Source organism: Plodia interpunctella, chromosome 19, assembly GCF_027563975.2.
Source record: "Plodia interpunctella isolate USDA-ARS_2022_Savannah chromosome 19, ilPloInte3.2, whole genome shotgun sequence".
NCBI classification, from domain to species: Eukaryota; Metazoa; Arthropoda; class Insecta; order Lepidoptera; family Pyralidae; genus Plodia; species Plodia interpunctella.
This window is the reverse complement of record NC_071312.1, coordinates 2,793,970-2,820,639: the sequence shown is the minus strand read 5'-3', so window position 1 is coordinate 2,820,639 and position 26,670 is coordinate 2,793,970. Positions and strand designations below refer to the sequence as shown.

The 26,670-nt window shown below is 34.2% G+C and overlaps 1 protein-coding gene across 3 annotated transcripts; it reads right to left on the bottom strand.

Annotated features, from left to right (window-relative positions):
* Positions 1-896: 896 nt before the first annotated feature.
* LOC128678321 (apyrase-like) lies at positions 897-13,481 on the bottom strand. Of its 3 annotated transcripts, none has more exons than XM_053759777.2 (11): positions 13,313-13,481; positions 12,264-12,486; positions 11,718-11,915; positions 10,156-10,286; positions 9,593-9,740; positions 8,557-8,683; positions 7,814-7,968; positions 7,130-7,220; positions 6,663-6,809; positions 2,382-2,548; positions 897-1,519 (listed from the first exon to the last, which is right to left on the bottom strand). In XM_053759777.2, exons 1-11 carry the CDS (start codon positions 13,420-13,422, stop codon positions 1,382-1,384), a joined length of 1,635 nt encoding a protein of 544 aa, XP_053615752.1. In that variant the 5' UTR covers positions 13,423-13,481; the 3' UTR covers positions 897-1,381. The 3 variants fall into 3 exon arrangements, with proteins under 3 accessions (XP_053615752.1, XP_053615751.1, XP_053615754.1); XM_053759776.2 differs by lacking the exon at positions 2,382-2,548 and adding an exon at positions 4,143-4,309 and having other exon boundaries at positions 898-1,519; XM_053759779.1 differs by lacking the exon at positions 897-1,519 and adding an exon at positions 4,143-4,309 and having other exon boundaries at positions 2,414-2,548.
* Between the last annotated feature and the right edge of the window lie 13,189 nt (positions 13,482-26,670).

The window sequence follows — 26,670 nt, the reverse complement described above, 5'->3', positions numbered from 1 at the left end:
AATAAATCTACCTTTCTAATAATCTTACTAAGGAGCATCCGATATAGTTACCTATTTTAGTTAAAATAAAACAATTATTAGGTTTACATCTCCGAATCTAGAGTTATTTAAACTTTTTTCACTACCGATTTACACTTTATTCCATTAAAAAAAAAAAACATCAATTTTAATGAGCAGAAGCGTGAAACATTATGACAGGAGGTAGGTATAATTTTATTTTTAATTTAATTTAATATGTAAAACCACATCATAACATACATGGTTACATTCGTACTCTATGGCGTCGAAAACGCGCTCGTGCGGATAAGGCCTAAGCAACAATAAGCTTGGTGGAAAATATTCCCTTTGTGGCGGTTAAGGTGGAGCAAATATACATTGCTCCCACTAACTATCTCAAGTTTCGTTATAATCTACAACCACATGAGTAGGGAATCGGAACAGAGGCAAAGCTTACTAAGGAGCGTCCGATATAGTTACCTATTTTAGTTAAAATAAAACAATTATTAGGTTTACATCTCCGAATCTAGCTATTTCAACTATTTTCACTACCTATTTACACTTTATTCCATTAAAAAAAAAAAATTCATCAATTTTAATGAGCAGAAGCGTGAAACATCATGACAGGAGGTAGGTATAATTTTATTTTTATTAGCAAACTAGATGTTGGGAATTTTGAGATAAAATATAACCTATCTATAGCAATCTTGGATAAATTACCTTTCTAATGCTAAAATAATTTTTGAAGTCGGTTCGGAAGTTTCGGAGATTACCCACCTCAAACATACAAACTCACAAACGCTTACCTCTTTATAATAATAGTATTCCTATACTAATATATATCTATAATCATTATTTCATTTGTTTTGGCATATAATAAATAGTATTTACGCAAGACATATAAAAAAAAAAAAAACAATTTCAAGTCCACTCACAAGGAGTTGAATATTATATAAGATACTAGCGGCCAGTCCCGGGTTCGCTCGGCTAAAAACATAACAAATTAGACACCTAAATCTTCCTCAGGAATCGCACTAACTATAAGTGAAAACCGCAAGAAAATCAGTGAAGTAGTTTTTGAGATTGAGTTTGCGTAGTGCGAACAGACAGACAGACGCAGCAGAGGACTTTGTTTTATATATATAATAATATGTAAGGATAATAACTTAGGTGAACTTAGTGGATATACCTACATGATTAATAATAAATTGAATGAAAGTGATACAAAAAGAAAACGAAAAATTGGAAAGTACAGCAATGATATAGGTACAACATATAGAAATTTTTATTGTGTGAGTGTGGTAACATGGCGCTCCGTACAATGGGTACGAGTGTGGTAGCATTATATAACACAGCAGCAACTCTGTGCAGAAGCTTTCTGTCATTAACTCAGACATGGGTTGTCAATGTGTATCCTCCCGTCCACTTCGCTGAAGACAGGGGCCAGGCGTTCTATGTACCGCATCAGGATGTCGTAGTCCACGCCCACTACATCAACGTTACGACGGTTTTCTGAGATCATCTGAAATTTTTAAATAGGTATTTTTTATTCGTGGGTATTGCACAATTGAAAAATTGGCATAGGATGCATTTTACAACAAACAGTATATGTTTTTTACAAAAATAACATTTGTAACACAAATTTTTACATTTGTATCAGAGATAACAATTTATGTTACAAATGTAAAAATAGTAATAAGATCTCTGTCACGCAAAAAAATCATTATGTCCGTGCAGTAAACCGTTTAGGAGTTCCGTCGTCGGGAGCCCTTCTTGGGTGCACAATCAGGTTAAGTTTATCATAATAATGCCTTGTCATTCAAGCTAAACGTGTTTAGAAATTTTCACTTCAATCAGGTGATAATACTTCAAAATGGAGTTACAAGAACCACTCGAAGAAACATATGTATGGAAGTATGGAAGTACACATAATGTATGGAAGTATCCATACATTACAAGTTATATAAAAACTTGTAATAAAACAGACTGATTTAGATAGTAGTAGAAACCACATGATCATTATGATCAAGTTGAAAATCTGCTTGAAAAATCTTACTTTTCTAAGGCCAGATTCTTTTAAATTCACAGAATCAACTATCGATGATGTGGACATTTTTTAACACGACACAAAATTCACTAACAACCTCTATATAAAAAAATGTGATGAAAGAAGGAACATATATATAGTCTAGTTACAACAACATAATGTAAATTGCAAAAAGAACGACATTATGGCCCGGCTCTATGGTTCCTTTGACGCATTGTTATGCGTCGCCGCACGTCGAATCTCCGTACAATATCTGTGTTATCCGTCGACGGACGTCAGAACTACCAAGGAAACGGGCCGGGCCCTTATATGTATACTTTATCAAAATTCAACTTACTGTGTAACCAGCGCCTCCATTTCCAATGAAGTCATGAGAAACGACCCTATAATATTTGTCAACGTCTATAGGATCGTAACGAGGAACCTCGCATTCTATACATCTGATAGACACGTCAACTACACGGGACCCTACAGGCAAGGCTCCGTCGAAAACAGGTTTTATACCTGAAATTTATATAGTACTAAAAATATATTACCCCGCGTCCTCATTGAAATAAAGTTCGCGACACGATGCGATACGACAATGGTCACATGTGCTACTTTCGTATCGCGTCGCATCGGGTCTCTGATTTCAATAAGAACAATGTCTTCGAGTCATAAAATTCAGTATTCTGTAAATTGACAAGGTTACCTGGCGGGGTGACCAAAATGAAAAACTTTCAAATATCATTTCGTAATAAAATTTTGTTCTCAAATTTCTTGAACAGCAGCGCCTCCATCACCTGACCAGACAACCTTGTCAATCTGTATGTAGATAATTATGGATATTTTAAATAAGCTGAATGTAAGTTTTTTCATCATACGGACGCTATTAATGATCGTAGTCGCAATTTCGCATCGAAAAAACACTCGTGTGTTTACTAATAGAGCACTCAGCACGGGTAACAAGGAGATTTTGGACACACTTACAAGCTGATTAATTAGTTTGTAAGTATGTGCTCTGTTAGTAGTTGACATACTTACAAGCTGATTAATCAGCCAAGACAATATAAGAAAGTTTAGGTACAGTCAACAGCACATCAACTTACCCAAATGTATTGCAAACTCGGCGCTCGGCAAATATGTTATAAATATAACTTTATTTTGACTGAAAATTCTCGAGAAACCGGAGAGAGAAAATTTGTCGTGTCTCACGATATATAATAGGTCGAAAAATCAGAAACCATATTTGCATATACGAGTCGCCCGTCGAGTTACCTTACATAGACGGTAGCGGAAATACCGTCGAAATTGCAATAAATTTGGGTAGCTTGATGTGCTGTAGACTGTATGTAAATATGATTTTCTTTCAGTGTTTTTTTACATAATACTTTCCTCTTAGTGAGTGTGGGAACAGACTGTGGGTGTTATAGAGATTGATTGAACAGTGATCGATGTGCATTACGTATACAATAACATGCAAATTCTGGCGGCTTACTATGTTTCATACTTTATTAATGTCAAAGGACAGCTTGTTGAAACAACGTTGTGATATATTGAAAAAAAAACATATAAAATGACTTACATTTTAAAAAGATGTACCCACATTTTATTTACATACGGTATGTTTTATTAATATATTAACGATTTGAATAATCATATAATTGAGCGTAGTATTTGGTTGGATTATAATATATAGTCAGTAAAATGGAAAAAATATTGTCAAAATTGTTTTTGTTTTATCTGCTTAGGTACTTTAAAATGTTCCTCCTTTATCACAAAACCAAACACCCATGAACACACTGAATGAAACAATATAACAAAATACAACATAAGCTGGTACATGTACGCAAGACATAGCAAATTTATTAATAACGATATTATTATGTTTTGTTACGTTTCTTTGTTATATGCTTGCACAAATGAGAAAGAAACTCCACTAACGCGGAACTACAATTAGATATTTTAGAACGGTTTCAAAATTTAAAATAAAAAATATATGGAACAAATTTAAAACTAACTAGAAGTTGTTCAGTTGATTGAAATGTTTTGCTTACAAATGATCAAACACGATACGATCAAAGGTACTAAAACGATAAATTCAGGGCTGTGCACTCACAGAAAATCCATCACCGCCATCTGCCAAGAAGTTCTGCGAGACAACTCTATAATATTTATCTCGTTGCAAAGGCTCGTAGCGAGGCACGTCACATTCGATGCACCGTACAGTTACGTTGACAACCCTGTCGCCACGGGGACGAGAACCGTCGAACACAGGCTGCAGCCCTGAATGCGGATTCGAAATTTAAAGATGGAACATTTCAAAGATAAGAACGTGTAAATAGTAGTATTTACACGTATATTTTTTTCGTCTTTACAAATCTCAGATATTTTCCCAGCCAGTATGATTTTATTTTTTTCTAAGACTAATGATTAATTTTCTAATTTCGGCAAGCTAGAAAAATATGTTTAAAAGGACAAATTCCTACAACGTTAAACGTTACGGAGATATTAAGTAGCACTTAGAATAACATACATTAGCATAAAGCAGATTGTTATGTTAGGACTTGTCGGTTTGGTTATAGCGTTGTTTTTCCAAGCTAGTTCCGGAATGTTTTGCATGAATTTCATAGTGTAACTATTATTTAAAGAGGGCATATTTACACGAAAAGAAGAGGTATGTATTAAGATGGCATGTGTTAAGTAAAGAAGTGTGAATTTATCCTCTAAACACCTCTTTTTAAATACAAGTTTTTACCTGCTAGTCTATTTTACTGCGGCTCTCATTCTGAGTAATAGCTTTTTTTAAATATTAAATTAAAAGTGGCAATGAAGATTTTGAATTTGTATTTAAATCAGTTTTTATCTGGATAGTATTATTTATATTTTACAAGGGTGTTTCTTATCTGTTTTTTTTACACCCCTCTAAACGCTCGCGCTCTATAAACGCTGCAAATACTCTATGGCGATAGGATGAACCTTGTTTACTCGGCCTTGTGAATTTTATTCGCTTCGAGAAATCGTTATTTGTTATTTTGCTTAAATAAAGCTATTTGCAATAAACACACAGACAGCTTCTAGCCACAATTTAATTAACACTTGGTGAATTTATAATGACTGCAATGGACAACAATTTATATACTCTGTATACTGAAGATGGCTTACAAATAAATATTAATCTTAACTAAGTCTCGAAAACCACAAAAATCTATAATAAGTTTTTTTTTTTATAATTGCAAATTTTATTATATTCGTTGAACCACTGAGTTCGTCGCTCATGTGGATTTTTCACAAAGACCAAAAAAAAAACTGCAGACGACGAACGAGTAAATTGAGATAGAAGATTTCCATACAACTTCCAATCCCACTCCGACTAATCTCATACAAAGTTCTTTGTATGAGATTAATCGGAGTGGGCCGGGTAGTCGTCTGATTGGGCCGGGCACGTGATGAGGGACAAAAGATTTCAGCGCTCTGTCACGTTTCTTCACAAGTTCTAATAGGCACATTTATATCTTGTACGAGCGAAATAGAAAATATGACTTTCACTGTCAACGGAATTTCAATTTATATTACATTCCGTCAAACAGCGCAAGAATATACTTATCCATTATGGTTTTAGAGTAATGGGGACGAATTCCCCCTAATTTCGTCAGGAGATAGCCACATCAGGGAGATGTCCGGCGATCATGGCTTCATTTTCCCGCCATTGTTGTGAAGGCATCCTATCGTCTGTCATTTTCATTTTCCAAAGCGTTTTTGCTTTTTCCGTGTCAAACCGATAGCCTCAATTTTCGCATGAATTAATTCAATTTTGGCAGCTAAGTTTTGTGTGTAGTTTTAATAATTTGAAAAAGGAAAATATTATTATTATTATGTATCGGTTGTCTGAGGATTCGCCCGCGTCAAAACGTAGCGAATTTAATGACTCTCCAGCTGTTTAACACCACACCAAAGTCACTACAAAATAAAAAAAATAGACCTTCAACAGGCATTCACGTCAAATTTTGTATTATTAGAAACTATTTCTCATAAAGCTACAAACTACTGGCATTTCCGAACGACCGCTGCTACGTTTTGACTAATATGTTTACACTTTTGAGTTCAATTCCGTGCTAGCTAATAGTTAGCTAAAGTTACTAAATTACCACCAAATTGCTTGGTTCATACAGTAATTTTACGTTGGGGAATTGTAAGGGAGCTATTTCTTTATCGCTTTTGCGCTTATGTATGTTTGAATACTTTGTTATTTCCTCATTTGTAGATGGCGCAACAAACAGTTCATATATCTATCTATATATCTAGCAGGTGAAAGACAGGTGCATCTCTCCCTTTCTCCCTCTCTCTCGTTACTAATTGAAGTAAGACAGGACGTTGTCATTAGTTAGCTGTATGTCAGTTGTTAGTTTATAGTAGTTTAACGTCAGAACTACTTTAGTTGTTAAGCTTAAATGTTGACAAAATTAACCTCTAAGTTTGACGTTAACTTTAACCTGTCAACATCAAAAGCGTCAGGCAACAGCATTTAAAACAGCGCAACTTATTACTTACAAGATATTCAACTCTTATTCAAGTGGCACTGTTGAAGCCAACTTTTCACAATGTATGTTGGAAGTTACCGTACGTATTCAGATCATACCTGATACTTGGAGCATCCTGGCGCCCGGAAACGGGTCGTTAGCGACTGAAAACTCCAGCATTTCCATAATGTGGTCGCCGCGCAGGTCAAAAACTTCCACTCTGTTCTCGAACGGCGTGGAGAGCATCAACGATTCGTATGTTATCACTGGCAATAAATTTAGAATTGAAATCCTTTGGAATTTTTGGATTAAAAGTATTATTATAATATTCGTAGTTTTTCAAAGAGGCCGTTCTTCCTTTTACCTTTCCTTCTTAGATGTATGATGATGATAACAAATTTCAAAACAGTACTGGATTCCGGTAGCTTTCAATCGATCTATGTGGAAGTCTATGGAAAATGCTATATCCAGTAGTGGATCGTTTATCGCAAAGATTGTGATGATTTGTTAAATTTCTATCGAAGTTTATAGACATGTCAATATTTATGTCACAAATTAATTATTGTAAAAGTGTCATGGTATTCACCTCCATCGCCTATATCAGCTCTAATGCCTCCCTGATTGATTACACAAAAATGAGCGTGGTGCCAGTTATCGCTTTCGGCCATGTCTAAAACCTGAAAGTAAATACAGTAAACCCATCAAATAAGCTATGAAGTGATTATCCTTTTTCTGTTTCGTATGCTTTTGGCAGACCAGTTGTCAGATGTGGATATAATTTTCCTTATATTATTTAAGTTTTCTAGTTAGATCCAGTAGGTTAGGTTCGACCTCGAAAAACATACCGCAAATATATTGCGGATCTCCTTTGTAAGGGAGATATATGAAGCATCCATAGCTAAAGAGCTTGCATGAAAAGATTGATAAATATGGAGGAAGCGAGTGTAAGGTTTGTTAGGATCGTGTGAAAAGTGGAAATCCATAGCCTCTGCTACCTCCGTAGGAAATAGGCGTGATAACATGTATGTAATGAGATCCAATGTAATTTTACTTGAATTTTTTGAGCGATTCATGAAAAAAATACACGAGTAATTGTTTCGTAACGTCATGTGTTACGAAACAATATGCGTCAGTTCGCTTCGTATAAACCTTAGCCTTACCAAATGGTACTCTTAGCATCTGTCCAGGTAATTTTCTGTCCTGGGGTTCCGCCAAAAATGATGGGTCAACTAATAAAAGAGCTATCACTGAATTGATTCATCATACTCACAGAGTCTAAGAACGCATCACAGATGAAGCTGCCCAGGTTGCACTCCTGGCAGGTGCAGTCTGCAGACATGTGCACCAGCGACTGGCCCAGCTCGCGGGAAGCGTATTCAGTTATGAATGGCAGGTAGTGGTTCACCTTTTCTAATACGTCCGGAGCTGAAATATTAATTCAAAGTTTGTTCTTGACGCTCCCATGAGAATTTCGGGACAAAAAGCACCCCAAATATTCAAAGTTGTTATATTTCACCCGCGCACCGAATCAAAACCAGCCAGCAAATATGTATTTATTAATATACCTACATACAACAATTTATCACTAAAGTTATGCAAATTGAGATAAATAAATAACATAACTAGGAAACAACTCAACATATGTGTAAACAACATGTTTAAATATAATATATACAAGAAATTTTTTTAAAGTACAACAGCTGCCAATAAATCTTAACTACTAGAAAATGACTACATCATGGAATGACTATTTACTAATGGAAAAAAATATCAAATATCTCGAGATTGAGAATAAAATACCATCCATACTTCTCATGACAATATTATATACTTGAGAATGTGTTGAAAATGATCTAATCCTTCAATTGCTGCGCTAGAGACTAATGTTTAAAAAAAACAGCGTAATACGTCTGGCAACAATCTTGAATAATTTATTACAACCACCGCAAATCCATATTATCTAAGAAGACCTTAAGTATATCATATTATTATCAAGAAGCAATATCGGCTTACCTTGTTCAATTTCATTACCAATATAATGCGGATTCCCTTCCCACCTGACGAGGCTGCCAAAGGCATCGAAAAATAATTTTATTTCACCCAAATATAGGGTGTGGGCTGCCGCTTGAACAATTAAAACCTGGAAACATTGAATTACATTACTAACGCCCTGTGGTGAAGAATCAATTAATTGTCATATTTCTCACTGTATATAGCCGGAGTGGGGGTGGTATCATGTTACGACGCCCGTCTGTGGATCGAAAGGGCCCAGGTTCGAATTCTACTCATGCCACATGAGTTTGTATACCAATCTGACTCATAGTAGTTTCCATCGACATTTAGTAATTTCTTATTTGTCATCAACAGTACAAATCCTTCCGTTTTCTCGTACTATTTTTCTATTTAGGTCGTCATAATCAGGGTTCGGATTTAGTGCGGGTTTTACTGTCAATTAGATAACTTTTCTCGGAAGATTTATGTGTAGCAGCGGTTATTCAGACATGTGCTAAGATAAAGCTGAACAAAAATTGCCGTTGACAATATTATTCTTTTTCGTATAGAAACATTTTGTTTAGTAGTAATTTTATGATTCATCAAAATACGATATAAAATCTCTTGTTTCATGGAGAATAAACAAGTGAACGAGCAATTAATTTGTTTTAAAAATAGTACCTTAGTAATTACATTTTTATGGATTCGGCCAGTTCATTTGTCACAAATGAAAATTATGTTTTACAAACTTTTATGGTTTCTGCAGACAGAAATATCGTACCATTTATAGAACTGTTTAATTATTTAAAAAAAGCATTTATTGGCAGTTTATTGGTACAATATTATGTCAATGATATAATCACATCACATTTTTTTTTGCCCTTCTTACACATTAACAAACGCACAAATCGTAGGGACAGGAGCGTCTGAAAATCAGCGTTATTACAAAATTTATCTCTAAAAAATAAACATTATAATATGTTAAAATATTGTAATGCTAAGTGTGGCAATAAAGTGATATTTACTTATTTTTATTTTATTTTCTAATCTAACTTACAGATTTCCCATTCTGGTCCACAATAACTGGATATGGTCCTTGGGGGACGAATGCTGATGTGTCAGGAGGTTCTCCATCATACAGCAACGTGTGGCTGTGGCCGCCGACTACTATGTCTATGTATGGACCTCCGTTTAGAGCTATATCTCTGTGATTAGCAAAATAATATTATATTGGATACGGTTTAATGAAGCATGCAAAATATATTAGGAGCAACATGAGTTATTGAAATGACATTGATATGGAATAATCATTTATCGTTAGCAAAATTCAGTAATACTGATAATAATAGAACCCCAAAATTAACTATATGTCTTGGATTTTTAACAGATTCGTGTTAAAACTATCGTGTATTTGGTATTGTGTTCGGAGCACGGTTTCAACAAAAAAACTAACCAAAAACAATAATTACAGATTTCTGTACCAAAACTACAGATTACTGAACCAAAAATAATAATTACAGATTACTGTACCAAAACTACAGATTACTGAACTAAAAACAATAATTACAGATTACTGTACTAATAATGTAGGTATATTTAAACCAAATAAGGAAAAGGTACCTGTCGATATCGAGACCGCAATGTGATAAAACTATGATGATGTCCACCCCTTGGTCATGTAACAGCTCCGCTTCACGTCTCACAGTGTCAACCTCGTCAGTAAACATCAAATGGCCGGTGGACGCCAGCTCCTGTTGAGAAATCCAGCAAATCAGAGCACTGCATCTTACTTGTCTTCAACATTATTCATTCTAGTTCTAATTATAGTAAAAATATCTTGTTACCTAGTAAAAGAATCAAAGATTCAAACATTTATTTGCCAACTATGAGTCATAATTACAATACAGGTGTTATGTACAATTTTGTTCTTATCATAGCAACTCAGCGAGTATTGCAAATGTAGTCATTACAGTAGTATATTTTATATAAAACAATGTTAAAATAATTGATTAATAGATAAAAATTTATAAAAAAAAAATGATTTAATTAATTCATATTCAAATACATATATTAGACACTTAGATTATTTATGAATACATATTAAATACTTTAAATAACAATTACAATTCCATTACATGTCAAGGTATTCCTTTACTGAGTAATAATTTTTTGATAGCAGAAAGGATTTTAAGGCATTTGAGAACTTTTTTAAATTATTTTCGTTTTTAATAAATGCCGGTAATTTATTATATATTCTGATTGCCATATAGTGCGGACTAGTTTTTAGCATCCTTATTCTAGCTATAGGCAAATAAAGTCTGTCTTTATGTCTGGTGTTAATTTTATGTGTGTCCTTTACTTTCATAAAAGAGCTTAGATTTTGATGAGTAAACATGCAGATGTCGTATATGTATATAGATGGCAAAGTTAGTATCTTAAATTTTTTGAAATAAGGTCTACACGATTTAGTATTATCTATTTGAGCTATAATTCTGACACATTTCTTTTGTAACAAAAATAGGTCTCCTACGTCCGTACTATTTCCCCTATCTATCTAATAATATTGATAATATTGACACACAAAAAACATTACGATACGACTTCCGTGGCCTAATGGTAATCTTGCCTGGCTGCTACACTGGAGATCCCGGGTTCGATCCCCGGTCAGGTCAACATGAAATATAATATTTTTCAGATTGTCCTGGGTCTTGGATAATCTATGCATATGTTATAGAATATAGTATCGTTGAGTTAGTATCACAAAACACAAGTCTCGAACTTACATTGGCGCTAACTCAATTTGTGATTTGTCCCTATTTATTTATTATTTATATTATATCCCGAATTTTTGAGGAGGAAACTTCCTTTGATTCCTATGCTTTCAAAGTCAGAAAATATATATTCTGAGATACAAATAAGTAACAGACAAGAAAATATACAAAACGTCTGATCTTTTTGTAGAAGTAGACTGGTGAGTTGGCAGTGTAATTACAGGGCATTATGGAAAAACTCTAGGCCTTAAAGCGGGCAATACTTCAGTGCAGTTGTGGACTTCCATAAAATCCAAAAAATATTTATTAGTTTCGGTATATTTACATAGTCTACATAGAATAGTTGTTGAGTTCTATCAGGTGACCATATGATTTATTGCTTATATAAAAAAAACACTACCTACAACGTACATTAGTAGTAGCAATAATAACACCGATGATTCCAATCCTGCGTCCCGCTCGCTCCACTACGATGCTGCGCTCATACAATCCTTGGATGGTCGGTTCACCATCGTCAATGATGTTGGCAGTCACTACTGGATCTTTCAGGTATTGCAAATAAGGAACTACTCCGCTGATACCGTTGTCAAATTCATGGTTTCCTAGTACCTGGAACATCGAAATGGTCAGATACTAATAGATAATTTAATTAAAAGTGGTTTCTACTATTTGGATTTGCTTTTTTCCCCTTTTTTGTGGCATAATTATAGTTTATTTGACATAAATTATATAATTTTTGATCAAAAACCTTGATCTAAAGTAAACTTATCTCTATCTCTCTTTCTCTCTCTCTCTGTGTTTCTAACTCTGACAATAAATTATTGATCCACAAAAGAGAATCAAAACGCTACAATGCACTTTTCCGTTTTGTTGAATATATTTGTTTTTTTAATTTAATTCCTAATCAAGAATATGATTTCCTAATAGTCTGTATTTAATATTAACGTCAAAACTTACATGTGCATCATGAGGCAGCATATTCATGAACTCCTGCGTGACGTTCCACCTCAGCAGATTATACCAGATGGTTCCCTGGAAGCTGTCCCCCCCATTCAGCAGCAGGGACTGGGACTCCCTTAGCATGGCCTCTCGGACCGCGGTGGTGAGTCTGGCGAACCCTCCGACACATGGCTCCGTGGCGGCATCACAGACCAAACCAGCTGGACTGGTTTCTACGAATCTGAAGGAAAAAATACATAGACTTCTCCTATAGATAAGACTCTCATATAGACCGATTAAAAGCATAAGAAAGATAACCTTTTCTTGATTCTTTGAAGTTTCTTTTCAAACTTCCCATTTATCTTCCAGTCTCGGAGGAGGATTTTTCATTAAAAGTATCTACGATATATCAACACTAAAATCTGTAGTGTTGTGATTATGGCAGATTACACTAGCTGGAGACGGTTCTGATGAACTCAAAAGAGTTTACATAAAACTCCATATTTATGGATGGAATAAAATATATGTCAGTGTTTTTATAGCTAACGGTAGCTGAAGACACGATTTGACATGGAGAATTTTATTATATAGATAAATTTTAAATTACATACAGCAAGTAATATAATCAAGATTCGAAACTATTTAAAAAATAATGATGATTAAATTGGTGTGAAAACGCAAAAGGATGAGCGAAACAGTTTTGTTTTAACACTGAACAATAATATAAAATTGTCATCACCATTTTATGATTTTTCACTTTATCCACGCAATCGTAATATGCTTATTTTATTTGGGTTTTTATTATTGAATACTTGAATGAAACTGAGATTTTGGCAATTTATTCTAGAATTTTTTGGAAATAATTTGAATTTAATCGTCAGTCTATAAAACCTTTCGACCGCCTGTATTTTGTAACCGAACATATGAAGAAAATTTTCTTTATTTTTTGAAATATATAATAATGTAACCAGTTTAAAACTAAAACATTTTCGACTAAAATATAGAAAGTCTTTATTTTGAAAGCAAATTCTTATATATTTTTAATGTACACTTTCTTGTTCAATTACCTGGCGTGAAAATCGTTATAATGGAGAATATTTAGCTCAAATAAATCTTCATTAATTTCCTGGGCCGTAACAACACACAGCACAAAATACAAAATCAAAAATTTAATCATTTTAAAAATATTACTGACACATGTTATCTAGAACTAAATGACGACATGAATGTTCTATGCATATTCATGTTTTATTAGAATATAGATAAGATTGTAAAGTAATGCAGCAGATAAAATATAATCTAGTTATCGGTTAAAATGATATCAATAATTAATATCTATTTATTACAAATATATAAGGTAATTGCTGAATTATTAGCTGCTGTTGATCCTAACGGAAGATCATGTGCAGTGTCGTGATTGGTCTGATTTAATCTTAACCCGTATTCATGTTTCAAATTAGATAGGAAACATAGAAATCTAGCGACCCGTCCCGGCTTTGCTCGGGTAAAACCATAATAAAATGTAGCCTATATTACTCCTGACTGTTTCTTCTGTATGGTTCTGTGCCGAATTTTATCAAAATTGCCCGTAGTTCTTGAGTTAATTTATTACTACCAAAATAACAGAAATACAAATCTTTTATCTTTATTATATTAATATGGATGTATGAATTAATATGAATTTGATAGAATAATATAATATCTCGAAAGTTTATTTTTCAATACTAATTTTAATACATTTTAATATTACAAAACTTATTTCGCTGGCATATGGGAAACAAAAATATTTGGCTAGAAGTATACTTACCAAATCAAATTCTATTATGAAACTAGCTTTTGCCCGTGGCTTCGCTCGCGTAAATTTCGCACGGGAGCAGTTTTTTTCCGGGATAAAAGGTAACCTATGTCCTTCAAACTACATGTATGCAAACTATGATTGGGTTGAGTAGATTGAACGTGAAGAGGTAACAACCAACAAAGTTACATTCGTACATACGTACTTTCGTACAATTTTACTATTGTAAAAAACCTGAGTGATTTATCATCGCCTTAAAGAAGATCAAGGCAAGACGAGAAAGAGCCAGATAACAACTTGGGAACAAATTCGCGACGATCAACGTGGCATTAGCAATTGCTGTAAATTTTCTAAATTTTTGGTAGAAATTTGTCTGTTTTGTATTCTATTTCCTAGTTTCGTGTACTTCGGTCCCAGCTATGATATCACGAAGTCTACTCGAAAATATATCTGTTTTTACGAGCAGCATGACGTCAAACTTTGCTGTGATTTTGGATCTGGCTTCACAAGGCTCTGTCCTTTATCGCCTCATACGACCTCCACGAAAGGATACGGTGGAAATTACAGGATGGAAAAAATATATTATATCGAGATTGTTGTGTACATAAACAAATAATGTGAAACCATAATTATATATTATATGAGATTAATTTTCAACCCCTTATAACAAGTAAGCGATAAACAAATTCCATCAGTATGAAAACTCCATTCTGGACTTTCGCCAATGTTCCCGGAACTCGGCAACTAATCCAAGGCTTATTGCTGAACAGAGATAGGCCAAACAGGTCTTTGTTAAAACGCCCAATTTCAGCCCAGTAGAAAATCCATTTTATACATTAACACTGTAATTAAAAAAGTTAATTTAAGGTAAAGTATATTTTGTCTCGTTCTGTCCAAGACTTGTTGTAAAGTGCGACAGTGACATGCTTTAGCTTAAAGTGTGATTTAACTTTTTTATTAAGAGGGTTAATTGACATCGACAAAGTCAAAGGGAATTTTACTGAACTGAACTTTTTCATGTCATAAATATTATATCAAAACTATAAATTCTCGGAACACTTTCGAGAAGAAATGATGAAACTAAATAAATGCACAACACTCAACGACCCACACTAATCGCTAAGCTTGTAACACGGGCTCGATGGACACACAACACACTGAAACCGAAGAAAAAGTAAAAAATTAAGATGATTAAAAATGTAATTTAAATTAATAAATACAGATTCAAACAAGAAAAACTGATTTAAACTACCTATGTTGTTCTAACATGCCAGGCTTATCACGATCATTTTTTTATACAAGACTTTTTTAGACAAGAGTAAAACTTAGAGGCCAGTTTTAGGCCGACCTATTCCCCAAAGTAGTAGCTAAACTGTTCCGGAGTGATATCACCGCAGTGCGATTCTTTACGATGCTGATAAAACCACGAGTTTTTTGTCACTGGCAAAAGCGAAGAGTCGGAAATCTCGTGATTTTCTTGTTTTAACGCACTAATTTTCTTGGGTCAGAAATTAATTCGTTTCGGTTTTTTATTAATCACTTCCTTCATTTATTTGATCAGAATATCAGTCCCATTAACGTTGAATCATAATCGTGCGTGTAATGAAGACGTTTCAATAGAAGTGCTGTTTTTAACACAAATAAACTATGAATACACTTGGTCTTATATCTATATATCTTTTATTACTTTCTTATCTAGCTAAATCCAGAACACAAACAAATAATTTGAGCATTTATAGCATGATTGATAACAAAGTAACTTGGTGTTTTCGCTCTTTATTTCATTCAGTTTAATAAGATCCATACCGTTGCACCGCTAGCGTTGACAATACGGTCAGGGTTGTCACAAAATGTGAAAAATTATGTCACATTTTTCAACTTGGGACAAAAATGCACTTTTTGTATGTATGTGTCGTGGGACACCAAAATAGGTTAAGTAGTTTTTGAAATATTCACAATTTTATAATTATATAAAAAATATATTGTGTTCGCGAGGTCTAACTTCGCGGCGAACAACTAGTAATTTCGATTTTATTTTCCAAGCCCTTGAACGCTCCCAACGCATCATATGAACTATCGGTCCATACACTTTGCACCTCTAAGATCCTCCACGATTGCCCTGCGTGGCTGCGTAGAGGTAAATTCGAAAAAAAATATTGTAGGTAGTAACAAAGTGGGTCGCTCAGCTGGGCTATAACATAGATATAAAATTAGTCAAGTGACATACTGGGAAACCGTCGCTTCTGCCACCTTAGTGTTGGAGGCTCGCCAAACCTGATACGGCTCCGAATGATTTTAAGCTTATCGAGGCAAGACCGAGAGATTTTGTTAACGTGTATCGTAACACTTGAAAATATTGCACATTTTTGAAGTGCAGTAGTTCTGAAAGTAGTTATCTAGTACTGACAGACTTGTGAGTCTACCACGTAGGTATGTATGGCAGTCTGACTCCTTTGTTCTGGTAAAAGAAAACATGGTGAGGAAACCTGCACTCTAGATGATAATTTATAACTAGTGTTTGGGAATTAGAAAGCAATGGCAAACCTCTGAATATATATTGTCCAGAAGGCGTTGTGTGTATTATAATTCACATTATGGTTACAACCCTGGGCCATATAGATATAAGAAAGATAATATTGGTACCTTCTTTCTCATAAATCGTTTCTTGTATTTCTGAAAAGGGTAATAAAATCATAGTACGAGTACATACCATACATTTAAGCTGAACTTTGAACGGGTTTGTTTGAAAATGTATTATTATAATATTTTATGGTTTGATCCACATGTGGTGTCGAAACCCACATTTGTCAATTGACGTCTTTATAGAAAAGGCTGCGGTGAAGATTGTTGCGCCGCTTCTTCGTCACCTGCGCTTTGGAAGCCAGCACTAGACTTTGTTTTAAGTAAAATTTTGAGAATAATAAGTGATAATAGTGTACATATATACTTTGACGACCTCTGTGACGCAGTGGTAAAGTGCTTGCCTTTGAACCGAGAGGTCCCGGGTTCGATCCCCGATAGGGTCATGATGGAAAATGATCTTTTTCTGATTGGTCCGGGTCTTGGATATATATATGTATTTCTATATATGTATATGTTGTAAAATATAGTATCGTTGAGTTAGTATCCTATAACACAAGTCTCGAACTTACTTTGGGGCTAGCTCAATCTGTGTGATTTGTCCTAATATATTTATTTATTTATTATTTATATACTGGTCCTAAGTTGAATAATTTTTAATTTGTATTTGAAACCAGGCGAGCGCCTGGTTCGCGTTAAAACATGGAAAATGGGTAAAAATGATATCATTTTTCACAACGGAAGCGAATCGAAGCGATTGCTCTGAAACCAAAGATTCAATCTTATTGAACGTAAAAAGATCCGTGAGAATAAGAAATTTACGAAATGGTATTTGAATATTTGAATTCATAGGATTTTATTCCAGAAGTGGTATTAAATTTTAGATACTGATACTTTATGAGAACGGTTCGTAACGAAATTCTTCGTGTGTGTCGTATTTTTCACTTGTGTGTTAAGTATATATAATTTTTAGTTTGCCATTGCCTTCTCCACTATATATACTAGTTGATAAACTAAAAAATAGTTATTATGCATAAATAAGTTTGTTAGTATACAAACTCATGTGACTCGAGTAGCATTCGAATTTAGGACCTAGTGGTCTAGTAGCCAACTACCCTTCAAAATATAATATCCAAAACTCAGAAATTAAAACATTTCGAGAGAAAAATACAAACTTAAATTCAATGTAGGTGCAGTATCGGATCTTGAAACGTGAAGTTTGAAAGTAATCCCACTACTGTCGAAACTCTCACAGTCAATGGTTGAAAGTTTTCCTGTTATCGTGTCTATACGTTTGGCTTTAAAATTTATAGGCTGCATCAAACTGACTTTGAATATTGAAAGGGAAATTTCTATTCGATCGCGCTGTCATTACCATTTTTCAAATTTCAACAAACACAAATATAAAATAATGTCACTTTCATATCCATCAGTCTCGATAAAATTAAACATTGTACTTTACGAGTACAATGTTAAATTTTATTAATACAACTTAAACATAATATGGAAATTTAACGTGAAGAAATGTTGAATATAGGTATATATTATAAAGAGGTAAGCGTTTGTGAGTTTGTATGTTTGAGCCGGGTAATCTCCGAAACTACCGAACCGATTTCAAAAATTCTTTTACCATTAGAAAGGTACATTATCCAATATTGCTATCGGCTATACCTTATCTCAAAATTCCCACGAGAGCGAAGCCTCCGGTAACATCTAGTGTTGAATATAATTCTTCCCTATTATACATACAGATTAGGCTCTATTGCTTTCGGGGCTATAGCGCCGTGAATCACGGCGTCAGACAAATCTTTTAAATGTTCGTCTGATTGACTGATTTTACAACCGGCCTGCCTGACGTCAACCCTCTTTGGATTTGTTGTCTATTTGCTGCCTAGGCGATGTGTCCCTAAGTCGCCTCGTACGACATCCATGGACAGGGAATGGAACCACAGGTTACACAGATTGGCTGATATTGAACAATCCAAACACAACTCGCAGTCAATTTAACTTGGTGTAGGTACTTGCATCTTGGATTTAGTTTGAGGCGAGTTGAGATCTTACACAAAGCCACAGCACTTCGCGGGATATGAACAACTTAATCTACCTACACGTAGAGTTTCGCTAAACTTTGGCATACATTGATTGTATATGAGTTATGTCTGTCGTTTTGCCTTTCTTACCTATTCTAATTTTTAAACCATTGTAAACTAGCGGCACGGGTCGGTTTTGTTTGAGAAAACGTAGCCGGTAGTCATGTTACTCACATGACTACCGGCTACGTTTTCTATTACGAAGGTTTCGTTTGTCTATGTCTAATATCATTAAAATCGGTGCAGTATTTTTTGGGTTCACTCTATAAATAAAATTAACTATTAAAAACGACTTCACTAAAATGTTAATCGATTCCCATATTCTGAAAAAATGTTTGCTTGAAAACCAAAAAATGTTAGGTCTAATCCACATAATCGAAAATTTGTCATAAAACGTACGACTGCTATCTAGCAATACGCTATCGAACATCAATTACGTATTTTATGTGTGCATTTATGGCGTGATAAAGGTAGACATTGTTACGAGCGTCATATTGACCACAAATATATATTACATCGCTCTGTTAAGGGGAATATACATTGCCTTTTCCTATTTGGTCCTAAAGTTTAACTAGCAGAAAATGCCTAATGGCATTAAGTCCACTAATTGTTAGCCTTTTGAGTTGTGCAATAAAGTTTAATTATATCCTTCATAACCTAAAGCCAGTTTGCAACTACTTGCCAAGAATCCTTACGCAGCAAAACTAGGTAAAGTAACTTACACGTTTAAGCGGTTAAAATGATTAATAGAGTTAACCCACAATACAAGTTAGCGAATATCCGAACACGGGGTGTCTTACAGGTTAATTACCCGGGAATTGCTTATCTATTATCTTATCTACTTGGATTTTAGGTTTCTATGTTTATTTAAGTGTGTAAAATCTGGAGATTTTTCTAAATAAGTAAATTCATTTTATCGAATGGAAATTTCTGCACAAAGAAGAAAAAATCTTCTCAAAAAGACACAGTGAACAAATTAAAGTCTTTATATGCATTTAGCTACGCACAGAAGATACAATATATTTTTCCCACCAAAACACCAATTTCAATAGAAATAAATACACGAAATTGACACACGACTTCGCTTTAACATTTTACGAGCGATTGCTAAGAGATTGCGAGCTATTCTCGCGGAGATCAAATCAACCATCGATGGACAACTATTTATAAGTCATTCCGTTTTACGAGACCAACTGCTGTTGGAAACAGAGTTAGATGTGTTATTTCTATAGAATAAGAGTAAAATTTTATTCTGTAGTTAAAAATACTTATTAATCGGCGAAATTCAGTTGTCAATGCACATTTTATTAGTCTAGTTTTCTTATTTTGACTGTTTGAAATAAAGAACGAATATTTGAACGTTTTAATGAAGACAGGCTCATCTCCATATAATAATAATATTCGTCATTTTAATATCCCTAAGTGCAAACCCGGGATGCATAAACACAATATACCTACATTATAAAAGTCAATATAACCTCACGTGCTTATAGCGACAACGATTCTCATTACCGGCGCATCCAGTGCGATGAATTATTCAGAACAATCGCTTCGGAAGCGTAGTTCCAAACTATAAGAGGTTGAGTTCTGGAACATTGTTTTTGAAGTGTTTGAGCCGTGAACATTTTGGAGACAACATTAAAGTTTAGACATTACTATTTCTTCGCCAGCATTCTGAAAATTGTAAGTAGGTAGTGTACACAAATGTCAGAGGCCCGGCAATGTCCAAAACATGGAAAAATTTTTGAAAATTTTGTATAAAATCAAAATCAGCTAAACCATTTATTCTTCTTGACCTTTATTAAGCAAATTCGGCATAGTATGTAATATCTCTCCATTTCTTAAGGTTTCAAAGGAAGTCAAATAGATCTAGAATCATTAATTCATACAAGTTAAAAGAAAGAATTTTTGAAATCAGCTTAATAGTTTCGGAGATTACCCGCCTCAAACATACAAACTCACAAAGTCACAAACTCACAAACGCTTTACCTCTTTATAATAATAGTATAGATTAGCTCACTACGCTCGCCCTTATTAGAGATAATATCAAATTAATTCCAACATTTCAATTCATTTCATTCCCAGTAATGTTAATTTATTAATATTCTTACTAAAGACACGTCCCGGCTTCGCACGGGTGCTATATTATGCATATACACTGTCTTTTTTACATATAAACCTTCCTTTCGAATCACTCCATCTATTTAAAAACCCGCATAAAAATCTGTTGCTTAGTTTTAAAGATCTAACCATATATAGGGATAGCGCGAAACGATTTTGTTTTTTCTTATGTAGTTATAGCGTTAGGTACTTGCTAAATACGCATCCTGGCACCAATAATGTTTCGATTGTTCTCATTCAAAGTAGTACTGAACAGATTGATACTGACTGAATTTATGATATTCACTAGACTTTGGCCACATTGTTTTCTCAAGAGACTCGTTGAAACTTTTGATAAATTGTATTATTTACCTACTATGAAACAGTGGTCGTCTAGTGGTTAAAATTGTCCGCCTGTGATCACGGGGTTCTAGGTTCGGATCCTACTCGTACCACATAAGTTTGAAAACCAATCTGACTCATAATATTATATATATCATAATTTTCATAGAGCACCATTTGCTCCCCGTAAAGGAAAACATCGTGAGGAAACCTGCATACTGGTTGACAGTTTAGTTCACTACAGTTTATTCGATCACTTGCCAATCATAGTAATCGTAAAAGTCATTTCAGATGCCTTTAGGCGTCTGATTAAAATCTATCATCAGTGATAGCAATAACACACTCGTAACCTATTCTAATTTTTAACACACTGTTTCCCTCACCTAACCGTATTGGGTTTCCAGTTGCATCCCAACTATTGAAAATCAGTATGTTTGTTACCTCTTCACGCTTTATCTGCTCAACCAATCTTTCTGAAGTTTTGCATACATGTAGTTTGATGTACGGAGAAGGAAGTTCATGTAGGAACTTCACGCGAGTGAAGCCGCGGACACAAGCTAGTTCATGATGAATCTGAAAATTGCGACATCGGCGTCCATTCTTCAATTTATTGAATCAGATACGTGCAGTCATGCCGATTTGAGACAATTAATTGAGTATTGTCCCGTCTAATCCAGCCTCGCAGATAATCCACACGGATGCGCCAAGTCAGTGGCACAGATAATACTATACTAGTAGTAGTAGAAGTACTGCAATTAGAAATACGATTAACGATTCTGACTGGCGAATTTAGTTTTTTAGATTTAAGGTGAGTTGCACCGTCAAATTTAGCGTTGACTGGTTTAGCAAAAAACCAAGGAGTCTAGGCCCAACAGTAGGAAAATCATTTCACCTCCGTACATTCCCGGTTATGTTTGTGGCTGTGACACCGCGAAGCCCGAGTAAAGGGTAAAAAATAACTTGAAAGTTTTTAAGATCCGCCGAGATTTTCGACCGACCGATGGCGATCATGAATGACGATGACCACCACCAGGTGATGGGTGTGTGTGTGTGTGTGTGGTGAATATTGTTGATGATCTCGATGAAAATAATTTAAAAACCCTAGCAGGGAGAGAGAAGTGGGCGTAGGCCTCTTGTTCGGGGGGTCAGTTTAAATATATTTGCTAATCATAAGTTGCTGCCCAATTAGTTATTCGGCTGACCAAAAATATATTCCGCTTTTCAAAATTATATAAATTGCACACCATTTTAGAAATATTTTTGCTTATCATACGTTGCTGACCAATTAGATATTTTAACTGAACAAATATATTTTTTTTGCTGGACAAAATAAGAATACTTTGCTGACCTTTTAAATGATACTAATATTGAAATGCTGTGATTATGTATGACACAAAAATAAACAAGAATTTGAAAAATAATTAAAAATTTTCTCGTAAATTTTTAAAATCTTCATTTTCACCCTCATGAATATGTCTGGTTTGATTAAATTCCGTCAGGTACCTCGTGCATTATTCATTTGAAATCGCACTATCGATATTTCAAGTCAGAATATTTTATAGAATTGCCTGTTTTATTCACTTTCAAATAAGTATTTCACACCTCTTAGAGAAATTAGGTCATATTTTTATTTAACCCATCTTAGGAGGTTCGACATAAATTACTTTTTTTTAACATAAACAAAATGGACTTTATTTTAAAGTGACCTAAAGAACATTACAAAGGAAAATATTTACTTAAACATATAAAAATCGAATCGATTATTATATATATACATATATGCGAGTAGCGAAGGATATACGGCAATTAGATGGGTCGACGATGTTAAGAAAATTGTTGGCAACGCCTGGATAAGTATGGCCCAGGACAGAGATGGTTGGCGTAAACGGAAGGAGGACTATATCCAGCAGATAATGAATGTGAGTAGTGTAATTATAACTAATATTATAAATGCGACGGTAAATTTGTTTGCTACCTCATCACGCTCTATCTACTTCACTAATCTTCTTGAAATTTTGCATACATAAGGAGAAGGACATAGGGTACCTATTATCCCGGAAAAATAACTTCTCCCGCGAAAAATCACGCGGGCGATACCGCAGGAGTAGGTAGGTAGGTATATATAGTAGTTTGGTAGGTATGACATTGAAAGCAACTTAATAAGAAAAATAAAATTTTCCGACATTAATAACTTTTATTTACTAAGCTTTACAGTTAAAATCTCGAATGGCAAGTTTTCCGCAAACTCTTTTTTAATCTTTTGAGAAGTAAATTCCGTCGGTGACAGCGTGAAATCAGGTATTTATCACGGCGGCTAACAAATAGACGTAATTACAGGGAAAACCACCGTTTTACGACGCCATTACCGCCCACATATAGAAAACGGCGTTTTTACACCCAAGGCTGTTAAACTCTACAATTGCTTTTATATTTAACTGTTTGTTTTAAGGAACTTATCCGTTATTGCATTGGATACTAAAATTACATAAAAGAAAAAAAAAATATAGCTTTACTAATTTTTTTTTATTAATTTTGATGTTTAGTTGATGCGTATGCGCTTCGAATGAGGGATAGGAAGAACTTGGAGAGGAAGAATTTATTTACGGAGTACCTACTAATTCTATGGAAATTTCACTGAAGTTTATTTGTAAAAGATTTTTGTTTGACAGCTGTCACAGATGTAAATAACACACGTGTGACAGGCAAATATCGGGCAGCTAAATGATATATATATATATATAGCATTTAGCTTAATGGTCATCATGCCGGACTGCTCACTGGATCCCGGGTTCGATAACCGGTTGGGTCAGGATGAAAAATTTAAAAAATCTTTTCTTCATTGATCGAGATTTTGGATTATTTTCTATATTATAAATAATGTTGTAAAGTATAGTATTCTTGAGTCAGTATCCTATAACACAAGGACTTCCAGGCTAACCAAATCTGTGTGGTTTGTGCATTTTTTCAAAATATATTTTTAACATGTTCCCTCCCACTGCTGGGCAAAGGTTTTTCAATTCTTTCCAAGTCATTATATCCGTTGTCAAATCCAATCACTTCTTATTAAAGTTTCGCAAGTCATCACTCGATAACATTCGTGGAATTGTGCGTATACATTATAAAAATCGCAAAGTGTACGCAATAATGGAACTGCAGCTTTATATTTAACTGTTCGTATTTACGTTACGATGTTTGTTGTAAACGTAAATATGCGATATCTTCGGCACTAAAACAGCTTTAAGTGGACATAATGAAGATTTTTAAGGCTATTTCAGTTATTGCAGCGCAGTCATATTTTATCGACGTTTCACTTCTCTATGGTACTCGTATATCCATTCGTATTGAACGTTTGAGCTTGATTGTCATGAAGCAGAGATCTTTCCGATATATTTTTATGCTTGAATCCGGGATTTTGGGAAAATTTTATGCATTCTATCTTGATTATTGTTGTTTGTTTATTGTATTATTGGGGCTATTTATTAAATAGTAAGGGTTATTATTAAGTACTAGTTGTAACAATTATACAAACGCTAACCATTCGTCGAATCGACTTATTTAGTGACATTTCAAAAAGTTAAAAAATTACCCCCAAAATACCTCTACCATCTGAGAGAGCCTGGGGAATACTGAGTTGAAAAGAGATGACAAGATCATTGGCGCACGCAAAAAGAGAGCTATACTTATAAAAGAGAGACAGTTTTACTATTAAAAGACTATTAAAAGAGACAGCTATACTTATTTCATGAAGGTTAGCTGTTTAGGGTCAAAGTGGTATTAGTTAAAAGGTGAAGTGAGTTCAATTCAAGTCTACGCTTTACCTGAAAGCAATTTCCATTCACCGACATTTTGTAGCTTCGTTATAATAGAATAACGAACTTCGAGAAGCCAGTAGACAATGTTCGTTCAGTTATTAAATTAAACAACTTCTTTGTAATGGAATTTAATCGGGGACCATATTTACATAACCTCAGTTGCACAGCTCAATTTTGACATTAATTTTAACTTTAACCTCTGCAGAACAACGTAAAGTAGGTCATTTATATATAATCGGTGGCTGCGCAGGTTAAAGTTAAAGTTGACCGGTGCAACTGATCCTTAGGATTGTACCAGTCATTTTTGACTTAGCTTTGCCGATGTTTAGACAAAATGGCGTACTTTGCGTTTTTCTGCACAGGTTAAAGTTAACGTCAAACTTGACTAGTGCAACTGGCCCTTAGACTTCATTGGGTCTAACTTGAAAATTAAGTCTGGCGGCTTCTTTATGGTAATTGAGTTTATGGAGTTTTTGGAAATAAGCACGCGTAAGTCAGGCCATAATGAGTCATTATTTATTTCCAAAACTGATTTCAGAAAGTAAACTTAGACATAGAAAAAATATTTACAAGTTATTACAACCTGCAAAAAACGTAATAAAAGGAAGCAAGTTTAATTAAGAATATGAGTTGATATAGCACAAGGATTTGTGTTTAAGAGGGCCATGTTCTATGTAAATAACACAAAAAATAATTTACAAGAACGTGTAATATCGTTGGATAATAATAACCATACGGAGTAAACCGCTAGATCGATTTAAACTAAAGTAAAAATTTGCAATAGATATAGTTAATGAGGTTAAACAAGTGCAGAACTAATTGCTAGTTTAAAAAATGTAAATTTAAATGTTTTTTTCTTCTTTCAACTTAATGTAAACATCGACGATTTTAAATGATTCGTCGAGATGAAGAGTCGTTGTATGATGTATTTTTATTTGTATAGTGTAAATTTGCTTCTTAATGCCATCGCAAATAAAAACAGGCTTACAAAAACTTAAAGCATTATCTGTGTGTAACATGGAAGATTTACTAAGTGTTCACAATTTTTCCTGGCGCCTTCGCAACATACACTTAAACGCATTAAATGCCCAAATTTCAACTGAACCAGCTGTTGCCGACCACTATAAATCCACTAGTTTTATCTCCCGACTTGATATATGGAGCAACACTATGGCTTTAAAATTATGTCGACAAAATGTTATGTTACCTTCTAAATAGGCGTTGTGAGTAGATGAAAATAGAAAACCGGCAGAAGTTTAAACATTTTCTTTTTACAAAATCGGAACAATTTGACATGTTATTAATTTTTTTTTATTTGTTTTCATTTTATAAATAGTTGCAATGTTTTAACATTTGCATGCTGTTGCAAACGGTTAAATAAATATATATTACCAGCCCTATTTTATGCAAACAAATTATTAGAATTTGAAAAAACGGGTGTTTTTGGCTTAACGTATAAAATCTCGTAGCGCCAAGAAGAAAATGTTAACTTGCTTTGATGCGGCGCATTTGAGGGGATTTATATATATTATTATAGCTGGGCTCCGGAACTTCACTATGAAGCCTTACAGATTACATTCTACCGGTGTACCAAATTTCATAACAATCGGTATAGTAGATTTGCGTGGAAGAGTAACAAACATACATACATACATCTTTAATATTAGTAGGATTAGGATATGACGTGAAAAAGTGCCTGTGATGAT